The following is a 13,092-nucleotide window of genomic DNA, read 5'->3' on the forward strand; positions in this document are numbered from 1 at the left end:
TTCACAACCACAGATGTTTCATTCTAGTGGGAAGAGAGAAAAGAAAGCCAGCAGGCATTGTACTTCACACCTCCTGATGAAGTCTAGGGTGAGGAAGGAAGCACAGATACTAGTACAGTTAGTCCCAAACTTACGACGGGTCCTGTTACTATGACACCATCGTAAATGGGTTCTGACATAAGTCGAATACCTCATTTAAAAAAATTTTTCATTTTCATTGCTTTTTATTTTCAGTATATTTATAAATCTGATCTTTGTCTTTGGGGATGGAAATATTACATATAAACTTAGAGATATATTTTAATACATACATAAACACGTACAAATCATAAAAATTTACTTGGACTATGAAGGACAACCTTGTCATTTTGTCAGCTGTGGTAATAGCTCCATTTGTGGAAGGTTCTGGATCATCTGGATTATCGCTGGGAATAGCGATGGCATTTCCAGTCAGAATATTAGTGAGAATTGTCTGTATGGTCCTTTCCTTTTTTTTTCTTCATATATTTCGTGGTAACATCTCAGTGCTTCCCAAATCTGCCTATCGACTTTAGCAGAGCGATCAGCATTTGAGTCTTCGTTGTCAAGCAACTGAAACCCCTGATTGAGTTTAGAAAACTAAATCCATACAGCAGTGTTTTGAACATAAATCATAAAATTGAACATCTGCGAGTGAACGTCTGAGAATAATAACATCAGCAAATTATGCTGCAATGTTGTATGTGCGCCACTCGTCTGTCAGTTTGTAGTACTGTGATGGCTTATATGTTGCTGTGATGCTGGAAGCTATGCCACCAGAATTTCAAGTACCAGCAGGGTCACTCTGGTTGACAGATTTCAGCAGAGCTTCTAGGCTAAGATTGACTAGGAAGAAGGATCTGGTGATCTATTTCTAAAAAAAATGGCCAGTGAAAACTTTATGGATAGCAGCATAACTGCCTGATTAATAGATAGTGCTGGAAAATGTGTCCCTCAGGTTGGAAGGCACTCAAGATACAACTGGGGAAGAGCTGCCTCCACAGAGTAGGGTCGACCTCAATGACATGGAGTAAAGCTTTCAAGACCTTCATTTGCCAATGTGGAATGACTCAAAATGAGAAGAAACAGCTGCAAATATCCATTAATAATTGGAACATGGAATGTATGATGTATGAATAAAGGAAAATTGTAAGTAGTAAAATATGAATTAGAATGCTTGAAAATAGATCTCCTAGACATTAGTGAACTGAAATGGACTGGTATTGGCCATTTTGAAACAATCATATGGCCTACTCTGCTGGGAATGACAAATTGAAAAGGAATGGCATCACAGTCGTTGTCAAAAAGAACATTTCAAGATCTATCCTGAAGTATATAACACTGTCAGTGAGAGGATAATATCCAAATGCCTACAAGGAAGACCAGTTAATATGACTATTACTCAAATTTACACACCAACCACTAATGCCAAAGGTGAGGAAATTGAAGATTTTTATCAGCTTCTGCAGTCTGAAATTAATCAAGCATGCAATAAAGATGCATTGGTAATTATTGGCAATTGGAATGTGAAAGTTGGAAACAAAGAAGGGCTGGTAGTTAGAAAATACGGCCTTGGTGATAAAAATGACACGGCAGATTGCATGATAGAATTTTGCAAGACCAATGACCTATTCATTGAAAATACCTTTTTTCAACAACCTAAAGGGCAGCTATGCACATGGACCTCACCAGATGGAACACACAGGAATAAAATTGACTGCATCTGTGGAAATAGATGATGGAAAAGCTCACTATCACTCAGAACAAGGCCAGGGGCCAACTGTGGAACAGACCATCAGTCGTTCATATGCAAGTTTAAGGTGAAGCTGAAGAAAATTAAAACATGTCCATGAGAGCCAAAATAAGACCTTGAGTATATCCCACCTGAATTTAGAGACCATCTCAAGAATAGATTTGATGCATTGAACACTAATGACCAAAGACCAGACGAGTTGTGGGATGACATCAGGGACATACGTGAAGAAAGCAAGAGGTCATTAAAAAGACAGGAAAGGAAGAAGACACTAAAATGGCTCTCAGAAGAGACCCTGAAACTTGCTTTTGAATGTGGAGTAGCTAAAGCAAATGGAAGAAACAGTAAAATGAAAGAGCTGAAAAGATTTCAAAGGGTAGCTTGAGAAGACAAAGTATTGTAATGAAATGTGCAAAGACCTGGAGTTAGAAAACCCAAAAGGACATTTCTGAACATTCTATCAACGTTTCTCAAGCCGAAAGAAGTGAAGAAAAAAATGAAGTCCCGAGTTGAATTATTCAAGGATTCTATGGGCAAAATATTGAATGATGCTGGAAGCCTGAAAAGAAGGTGGAAGGAATAAAAAAGTCACGGTACCAAAACGAATTGGTCGAGATGTTCAGCCATTTCAGGAGGGTAGCACATGATCAAAAACCAGTGCTTCTAAAGGAAGAAGTCCAAGCTACACTCAAGGCATTGCCCAAAAACGAGGCTCCAGGAATCGAAAGAATACCAATTGAGATGTTTTAACACACAGAATCAGTGCTAGTCTATGCCAAGAAATTTGGAAGACAGATACCTGGCTGACTGGAAAAGATCCATATTTGTGCCTATTCCAAAGAAAGGTGATCCAACAGAATGCGGAAATTATCCAACAGTATCAATATCACATGCAAGTAAAATTTTGCTGAAGGTCATTCAAAAATGGTGGCAGCAGTACATTGACAAGGAACTTCCAAAAATTTAAGTCGGATTTAGAAGAGGACATGGAATGAGGGTTATCATTGCTGATGGCAGATGGGTCTTCGCTGAAAACAGAGAATGTCAGAAAGATGTTTACCTGTGTTTTATTGACTACGCAAAGGCATTCAACTGTGTGGATCATAACAAATTGTGGATAACATTGTGAGGAATGGCAATTCCCGAGTACCTAATTGTGTACATAGACTAAGAGGCAGTTGTTCGAACAGGACAAGGGGTACTACGTGGTTTAAAATCAGGAAAGGTGTGCATCAGGGCTGTTTCCTTTCACTACAATTATTCAGTCTGTGCTGCTGAGCAAATAATCCAACAAGCTGGACTATATGAAGAAGAACCAGGCATCAGGATTGGAGGAAGACTTATTAAAAAACCTGTGATATGCAGATGGCACAACGTTGCTTGCTGAAAGTGAAGAGGACTTGAGGTACTTACTGAAGGAAGATCAAAGACTACAGCCTTCAGTATGGATTACACCTCAACATAAAGAAAACAAAAATCCTCACTACTGGACCAATGAGCACCATCATGATAAACGGAGAAAAGATCGAAGTTGTCAAGGATTTCATTTTACTTGGATTCAGGATCAATGCTCATGGAAGCAACAGTCACGAAATCAAAAGACGCATTGCATTGGGCAAGTTGGCTGCAAAAGATCTCTTTAAAGTGTTAAAAAACAAAGATGTCACTTTGAGGACTAAGCTGTGCCTGACCCAAGCCATGGTATTTTCAGTTGGCTCGTATACATGCAAGGGCTGGACTATGAATAAGGAAGAACGAAGAAGAATTGATGACCTTTGAATTGTGGTGTTGGCGAAGAGTATTGAATATAGCATGGACTGCCAGGAGAACGAACAAACCTGTCTCAGAGGAAGTACAGCCAGAATGCTCCTTAGAAGTGAGGATGGCGAGACTTCATCTTAATGTACTTTGGACATGTTATCAGGAGGGACCAGTCCCTGGAGAATGACATCATGCTTGATGTAAAGTAGAGGGTCAGCGAAAAAGAAGACTCTCATCGAGATGGATTGACAACAGTGGCTGCAACAATGGGCTCAAGCGTAACAAAGATTGTGAGGATGGTGCAGGACCAGGCAGTGCTCCCGTTCTGTCTTACATAGGGTCTCTATGAGTCGAAACTGACTTGATGGCACCTAACAGGAGCATATTACTAAAGATAAGTTGTGCCAAAACGAACAAACAATAAAAGACAATTTTAAGTGCGGTTTGCCATAACTTGAATACCTCATAAGTCTGGGACTATCTGTATTGGGATTGTGGACGTGGGCCTATAGGAGGGAGAGGCCATTTCTACCGGATCATTTTAGACTGCTTCTTGAAGTCTTATAGTGAATAGTTGTGGGAAGGACCCAGGGACCCCATTTTAGATTAAAAAAAGAAAAAAGTGCCGTTGAGTCAATTCTGATTCATAGGGACCACTCAGGACAGAGTAGAACTGCCCCATAGGGTTTCCTAGGATGTGTGTAAATCTTTACGGAAGCCAACTGCCACATTTTTCTCCCTCAGAGCAGCTGGTGGGTTCAAACCTCCGACCTTTTGGTTAGCAGCTGAGCACTTAACCATTGCGCCACCAGGACTCCTTATTTTAGATTTAAATACCTTTAAGACCACAGTCTTTTTTTTTTTTTTAGAACAGTAAGTTGTTGCTTCTAAATTAAATCTGGGATCTGTAAATTAATTCTGAATGTGTTAGCAATCGGGATAAGCAAAGGTGAGATAACATGGCCCATCAGGATAAATGCCCAGCATGGCTGGAAGGCAGGAGATGAAGGCGAGATTAAAAGGAGCCTTATAAACCTTGCTTAAAAATTTAGGCTTTATTTAGCAGGCTATGGTGAGCCATTGAAGGGGTTTGAACAAGGGAATACTGTGATCCAACTTTATGTTTCATCATTTGTATCAAATGAGCCATTTAAAAAGTGCTGGGAAAAAAATTAAGTGCCGGTTGACAGCTAATCTCTTCAAAATAAAATGTCCAGGCTAATTACATCTTGGTCTCACAAGGAAGATGCAAGCATTTTCTCTGGTAAAGAAAGACTCTTCAAATACAGCTCTCACTTTTAAATTTTCCTCAGTAGTTTTGTATGCAACTGTAGTAAGTAGTTTTCCATAATTCAGTGTATTGCTCCTGGAAAATATAGACAATAGGGCGAATTTTCAGCCTCTGCTGTCATTTGGGCTGTCATTTTATGGATTAATTTCCATTAGCACTGTAGTGTTTGACCTTCTGGCTTTCAGTACATAAATATGAGTAAAACATCTGTTCATGTCAACCCCCTGCATGAAAACCTTCACTGGCTCCCCATCTCTTCTACACTAGGAAACAGTCCAAACTCATTGCCATGGCCTACGTGGCCATCTATAATTGTGCCTTTCCAGCTCCTCTTGGCCATTGCTCCCCATCCCGTACATCCCCAGACTCACTGAGCACATGCTTTTATTCCTTCATGCTTATTACTTCGGCTCTCTTCCTTGCCTTTATTCACCTTGCCTAACATGGGAGTTTTTCTTTGATCCTCCAAGGCTCAGCTCAGATGCTACCTCTTCTCTGAGCCTCCATCACCAGTGGAGTTCACAGCTCCTCCCCGCTACATTCCCTGTGTCCTCTGTCGGAGCCCTTACCCATTGTAGTCTAGTTCTCTGTTTAGGTGTCTGACTATCCCTCTAGCCCGTGAGTTCTTCAGGGGCAGGGTTTAGCTTTGTACCCCATTGTCTGGCACATGATTGATGCTTGGTGAATGTACAGAACTAAACTGTGTGTTATTGGATGTTTTGTATTTATGGCTATAAGAGCTCCAGGGGAAGGCTTGGAGAATGACAGATCCGCAAGCTAGTCGGTGGAATCTAGGTCTACAGTGTAGGATGCTCAGACATTGAAACCTAGGCATTCTAGTGAGGAGCAGCATGGGTGCTGTACTGGGAACTCCTTTCTTAACTAAATACTGGAGGGGATTTTAGGGATAAAGTCGTGCAACTGGGTAGGTTATTTAAGACTTTCACAAAAGCTTTTATATAGGGGTCAGCCTCAAAGACTATTTTCTTTCAAATGCTGTCTCTGGTGATAGGGGCTTTTGTCATGGATAAGGAGTTAGCTTAAAGAAGGAAAAAAAGATCACAGAGGCCAGCCATTTTTTTCTCGAGGAAGCTGTGTAAAACAGCTGAATACTCAAACAGTGCTTACTCAAGGGATGCTGGTCTTATTTAACACTCTTTTCAGGGGTATAGGGGAAGCCAGGCTATAGGAGCAGTACCACAGTGAGACTCTCTAAAGCTGGTTATGTGGACGGGAAGGCAGGATATGAGCTTCTGGATGGACAAGAGTTGTGAAAATAATTTAAACTTATGAAGCACTTGGCTGTCGGCGGTTCAAACCCACCAGCTGCTCCACGAGGGAAAGATGTGGCAGTCTGCTTCTGTAAAAATTTACAGCCTTGAAAACCCTATGGGGCAGTTCTCCTGTGTCCCATAGGGGCACTATGAGTTGGAATTGACTCGACAGCAGTGGGTTTTAACAGGATAGTAGGCTTTGAGCTAATTATAGCCTGCTAAAGCAACCTGGGAGGGATTGTAGACTGGTCACTGAGAAGAGTCCGCCCAGGGCGTGTTAGGGCCAATAGGACAGTAAAAATGCGTCTTCCAGAAGAGCTTCGGCAGCCATCTATGGAATCCTGCCTCACCTCACCAAAAAAAAAAAAAAAAAACTGGCTAAAAAAGGTATTCCTACTTAATCGTAAAAAAAAAAAAAATTTTTTTTTTTTTTACTTAATCGTAAGCGGGGTAGATAGGTTAAGCATGGCTTAGGTCACCACAGCCTGGGAAATTATACCAAGAAATGGGGCATCTTCTGACATTTTAAGGAGGTACACTGAAGAAAAAGTCAAAGAAACTATCACTTTATTTACTTGAAATAGCTTTAGAATATAATATCTCATGAAGTGGTATGGACTGAAAATATTAGTAGGTTAAAAAACAAAGTAGAAATAATTTCAGCTAATGGGTAGAGCCAATATAATTGACTATGAAAAATTCAAATAGTTGTGGAAAGATGTATTTTCATTCCTGGTAAGGATGATTTTTCAGAATAGGGCCTATCAATTTTCTTTACTCCATTATCAGGAGCAAATTAGTGGCTTGGGTATACTGATGGTTGGATACAGTGTGGAAAATGATGTGTGGCTGCTTTATAGATTACTGAGCTTTTGTAGGGGTCCCTTGGTAATACAAATAGTTAACACACTTGGCTGCTCACTGAAAGGTTGAAGGTTCGAGTCCACCCAGAGGCACCTCAGAAGAAAGATCTGGCTATCTACTTCTGAAAAATCATCCTTACCAGGATGATTTTTAATGATTTTTTAATCGTCATTGAAAATCCTATTAATCAGAGCTCTACTGTGACACACATGGGGTCACCGTGAGTCAGAATCAACTCAAGGGCAAAGGGCGAGGTAAGCTTTTGCAACTGGATAGGTTTATATTGCTGTGTTCAAATGGTACAAGCACAACCTTTAGGATTTTGTTTTCCTTGAATGTAAGTAATTGAGCTGGTTAAATTTTCATACTTGTAGAATATCTGTGCACTTTAAATTTTGTTCTGCTTAAAAGTGCAAGATATGTTATGGTTCTGTTTATAAAACTCAGGAAAGAGTCAGTGCAAGGTCATTTTTTGTTGCAAGTTTACAGTGAGACCGAGATCCAAGGCAGGATATAAGCTAGTTGATGAGCACAGAGTGGGTACAATCTAATTTCTACTTGCATGAATGAATTATGTGCAATAACTTCATATGTCTGTGTGAACTTTTTAAATTCTTTGATTGGTTAGAAAGTCAAGTATAATGAAGGCACGTTTTTTTCTTGTCAGTAATGGTGTTCCAAAGAATAGAAGCAAGGTTCATCTAATGTTAAAAGGGTACTTTGCCGTTCTCTCAATTTACTCAAGCACCTCTTCATTTTCTGCCACTTTTTGTCTTAACTTTGAGTCATTTAAATGCTTATTAGCACAAAGTGAATACAAAAAGCGAGGAGGAATAGAATTCAAATCAATTTTCCTACCTGTCAGCCAGCATGTTGAATAAAGATATAATTATTGGTTAAAAAAAAGCTTGGGGGTATAGAGTTCATCAAAATCCTGTTTATTCATTTGCAGATTCTCTTGGTTATTTGCTTAATATTTGAGTTGGCTGTAATTGAAAAACACTTAACTGTTCGATTGAACTAATCATACAGCGTCGACCAGTTCTTTTTGGTGCAGTGATTCTGTATATTCCTTCCATCTTCTTTCGATGCTTTCTGGGTCATTCAGTATTTCGTCCATAGAATCCTTCAGTATTGCAACCTGAGGTTTGAATTTTTTCTTCAGTTCTTTCAACTTGAGAAATGCCGAGCACGTTCTTCCCTTTTGATTTTCTAACTCCACGTCTTTGTACATTTCGTAATACTTTGTCTTCTCGAGCTGCCCTTTGAAATCTTCTATTCAGCTCTTTTACTTCATCATTTCTTCCATTTTGGTCTTTTCAAACATTTTGGTCTTTTCTTTCTTTCCTGACTTGCTCTCTTCATGTATGATGTTTTTGATGTCATCCCACAACTTGTCTGGTCTTTGGTCATTAGTGTTCGGTGCAACAAATCTATTCTTGAGACGGTCTCTAAATTCAGGTGGGATTTACTCAAGTTTGTGCTTTGGCTCTTGTGGACTTGTTTGCATTTTCTTCAGCTTCAACTTGAACTTGCATATGAGAAAGTTGATGGTCTGTTCTGCATTGGGCCCCTTGCCTTGTTCTGACTGATGATATTGAGCCTTTCCATCCTCTCTTTCCACAGATGCAGTAGATTTGATTCCTGTGTTTTCCATTTGGTGAGGTCCATGTGTGTAGTTGCCATTTATGTTGCTGAAAGAAGGTGTTTCCAGTGGATAAGTCATTGGTTTTGCAAAATTCTGCCATGCTATCTCCCGCATCCTTTCTATCACCAAGGTCGTATTTTCCAACTACAGATCCTCTTTTGTTTCCAGCTTTTGCATTCCAGTCACCAGTAATTATCAATGCATCTTGATTGCATGTTGATCAATTTCAGACTGCAGAAGTTGGTACAAATTTCAGTTTCCTCATCTTTGGCATTAGTAGTTGGTAGGTAAATTTGAATAACAGTCATGTTAACTGGTCTTCCTTGTACCAAAAAAAAACCCCACTGCTGTTGAGTCGATTCCACCCTATAGGACAGAGTAGAACTGCACCATAGAGTTTCCAAGGAGCGCCTGGCAGATTCGAACTGCCGACCTCTTGGTTAGCAGCCGTAGCACTCAACCACTACGCGACCAGGGTTTCCGGTCTTCCTTGTAGGTGTATGGATATTATCCCATCACTGACAGTGTTGTAATTCAGGATACATCTTGAAATGTTCTTTTTGTTAATGAATGCAATGCCGTTCTCTTCAAGTTATCATTCCCAGCATAGTAGACCATAAGATTGTCTACTTCAAATGGCCAGTACTAGTCCATTTCAGATAACTAATACCTAAGATTATCTATCTTTAAGCGCTCCATTTCATTTTTGATGACTTTCAATTTTCCTTGATTCATATTTCATACATTCCACGTCTCAGTTATTAATTGATTCTTGCAACTGTTTCTTCTCATTTTGAGTGGTGCCACATACGCAAATGAAGGTCCCAAAAGCTTGATTCCATCCAAGTCATTAAGGTCAACTCTACTTTGAGGAGGCAGCTCTTCCCCAGTCATCTTTTGAGTGCCTTCCAACCTGGGGGGCTCATCTTCCAGCGCTATAACAGACAATGTTCCGCTGCTATTCATGAGGTTTTCACTGGCTAATCTCTTTCAGAAGTAGACTGTCGGGTCCTTCTTCCTAGTCTGTCTTAGTCTGGAAGCTCAGCTGAAACCTGTCTACCAAGGGTGACCCTGCTGCTGTTATTTGAAATACCAGTGGCATAGCTTTCAGCATAACAGCAACACATTTCAGGAGGTAGTATATGATCAAGAACTGACAGTACTGAAGGAAGACATCCAAGCTGCACTGAAGGCATTGGCGAAAAACAAGACTCCAGGAATTGACGGTTTACAAATTGAGATGTTTGAACAAACAGATGCAGCAGTGGGGGTGCTTACTCATCTATGCCAAGAAACATGGAAGACAGCTACCTAGCTAACTGACTGGAAGACAGCCACATTTGCGCCTGTTCCCAAGAAAGGTGATCTAACCAAATGTGGAAATTATAGAACAATATCATTAATATCACACCCAAGTAAAATTTTGCTGAAGATAATTCAAAAACAGGTGCTGCAGTACATCGACAGGAACTGCCAGAAATTCAAGCTAAATTCAGAAGAGGACATAGCATGAGGGATATCATTGCTGATGTCAGATGGATATTGGCTGAAAGTAGAGAATACCAGAAAACGTTTACCTGTGTTTTATTGACTATGCAAAGGCATAACAAATTATGGATGACGTTGCAAAGAATGGGAATTCCAGAACACTTGATTGTGCTCATGTGGAACCTGTACATAGACCAAGAGGCAGTCATTTGAAAAGAATAGGGGGCTACTGCGTGGTTTAAAGTCAAGACAGGTGTGCATGAGGGTTGTATCCTTTCACCATATTTATTCAATTTGTATGCTGAGCAAGTAGTCTGAGAAGCTGGACAACATGAAGAAGAACGTGACATCAGGATTGGAGGAATACTCATTAACAACCTGCGATATGCAGATGACACAACCTTGCTTACTGAAAGTGAAGAGGACTTGAAACACTGATGAAGATCAAAGACTACAGCCTTCAGTATGGATTATACCTCAATGTAAAGAAAACAGAAATCCTCACACTGGACCAATAAGCAACATCATGATAAACAGAGAAAAGACTGAAGTTGTTAAGGATTTCATTTTACTTGGTTCCACAATCAATGCCCATGGAAACAGCAGTTAGTAAATCAAAGGACGTATTGCATTGGACAGATCTGCTGCAGAAGACCTCTTTAAAGTGTTGAAAAGCAAAGATGTCAGTTTGAGGACTAAGGTTCGTCAGATGCAAGCCATGGTGTTTTCAGTTGCCTCATATGCACGTGAAAACTGGACGATGAATAAGGAAGACCGAAGAAGAATTGATACTTCTGAATTATGGTGTTGATGAAGGATATCGAATATACCATGGACTGCCAGAAGAACGAACAAGTCTGTTTTTGAATAAATACAGCCAGAGTGCTCCTTCGAAGCCAGGATGGTGAGTCTTTTTCTCCTGTACTTAGGATGTGTTATTAGGAGGGACCAGTCCCTAGAGAAGGACATCACGCTTGGGAAGGTAGAGGGTCAGTGAAAAAGGACGATCCTCTGTCTCATTAGGGGGAGAGTAATTGGGAGTGTGTAGCAAGGTGTATATGGGTTCTTGTGAGAGAGACTGACTTGATTCGTAAATTTTCAGTTAAAGCACAATAAAAATTATTAAAAAAAAAAAAGAAAAAGGACGATCCTCAATGGATTGACACAGTAGCTGCAACAGTGGGCTCAAACATAGCAAGGATTGTGAGGATGGTACAGGACTGGCGATTGTTTTGTTCAGTTGTACACAGGGTCGCTCTGAGTCAGAATCGACTCGACAGCACCTAACAGGAACAACCACAATCATACAGCATGTATACAGATTTGCTTTTTCTTGATTAAAAAAAAAAAATTATAGGTTCGTGAGTTCGTGTAAATAGCTAAGTAGAATTGGTAAAGGAAAATAAATTTGGTATTTTAAAAGGTTTCTTCACTTTCTAAAACTCTAAAAAGAAAAAAAATCAATTTTATCTCCCCTCGTTTCTATTTTACATTTAAATACCTTTAAATCCTTATATTGTTGATATATATATAAATGGTAGGTGGTTGTTCCTATATTAAAGCTGGATATGAAGATTAGTTCTGCAATTGTTAGCAACGCCTTGCCCCATCTCTCCTTGTGTGCTGCGTTTTCGGCTTGGAAGGCATATGTGCAAGATCGGTGTCTATATTATTCAGCCAGTTATCCCTCATGAGCCACAAAGCTTCTGGCTTTGTAGTTCTCACGGCTCTCTTCTAGGTTCTGTGGAGCATACTGAGATGAATTAGACACGGTCCCTTGACAATATCTTACTGTTGTTTTTTTTGTAATTTGATTCTTACTCACTTTGAGTTGAATTTGCCAACTCTTTTCCCAAAGTAAAGACCTAAGGTGCTAATCCCTACTCACTGATGGCAAATACTAAATTGGAAGCAACAGCCCAGAAATGCAAAATTTCTTATCCAATTACATTACAAGCTCCCGAAGCCAGCCATGCTCAACGGTATCAAGACAATGAGAAAGCCACAGAGTTCAGTCTGGTAAAGATGATAGCATTGAGTAAATTTTAGCGAATCCTAGAAGCAATTTAGCAATCCTAGAAGCAACGGGCTCAAATATAGCAATGATTGTGAGGATGACACAGGACTGGACAGGGTTTTGTTCTTTTGTACATAGGGTTGCTATGGGTCAGAACCAACTTGATGATACCTAACAACAACAGAAACAATTTATAATGCAAAATCCATTTGAGGAAATAAAACGTGGTAGGAGCGAGGGAGAGGAAATGTTTTGTTTTCGTTAAACTCAGTGCATATAAGTTTATGTGTACGAGCATTGGCTCTGGAGTCCATCAGATACAGTATAGGTTTTAATCCCAGATCCCTTGCTTTGGACACTAGATAATTTACTCAGCCTGTCTGAGCCTCAGTTTCCTCCTCTGTAAAATGGGTATAGCAAAAGACCCACGCAGGGTTTTTGTAAGAATTAAATGAGATGGATATAAAACAGTTTGATACATGGTAATACTCAATGTAAGTGGTAAGAGAAAGCATAAGGCACTGTTCCCACTCTCCACGTGTTTACGATCCTGCTGAGGAGATGAAGCAAACTTCCCACAAAACAGTTAAATGCCAAGGCAAGGCTATATATGAGCACATGGCTCAACTGTTGGTAAAGACAAGTAAGGGCTATAGGCGAGAGAGGTGGGAGGTCCTAGTATCACAGGACTAATGTATGCCAAGCATGGACTTAGGAATAAGCATGGCCCAGTGATCTGCGACAAAGTATGATTTTTCCTTTAACTGTTTGATTTCTGAAAAAGGTCAGTGTTTTAAATGCAATTTGTATTTGCATTTCCGGCCAAAATTTGCCCTGAAAACAATCTTTTAAAAAATCTGTTCGTGTCTCTTTTTGCCAAGTTGGGCTGTACTAACTGAAAAGATGGCTTACCCTCCCCTAGCATCATCATCATCAGATTATATTAATTCAAAGCTCGTTCAGTACACGGAGTTCCTA

The 13,092-nt window shown here is 39.9% G+C and overlaps 1 protein-coding gene across 4 annotated transcripts in view; it reads left to right on the forward strand.

Moving 5' to 3' along the window:
• The window catches only part of DOCK11 (dedicator of cytokinesis 11), a 192,733-nt gene that overhangs the window by 33,271 nt on the left and 146,370 nt on the right, over positions 1 to 13,092 (forward strand). The window contains exon 1 of one of the 4 annotated variants that reach the window (XM_023553876.2): positions 9,163 to 11,001. The exons of the other annotated variants lie outside the window; for them this stretch is intronic. Within the exon in view, the coding sequence (XP_023409644.1) occupies positions 10,999 to 11,001 (3 nt within the window). The 5' untranslated portion in view covers positions 9,163 to 10,998. Of the gene's footprint in view, positions 1 to 9,162; positions 11,002 to 13,092 lie in introns of those variants that run through there. 4 annotated transcript variants of the gene reach the window in all.

Source organism: Loxodonta africana, chromosome X (genome assembly GCF_030014295.1).
Source record: "Loxodonta africana isolate mLoxAfr1 chromosome X, mLoxAfr1.hap2, whole genome shotgun sequence".
In the NCBI taxonomy this organism is placed as follows: Eukaryota; Metazoa; Chordata; class Mammalia; order Proboscidea; family Elephantidae; genus Loxodonta; species Loxodonta africana.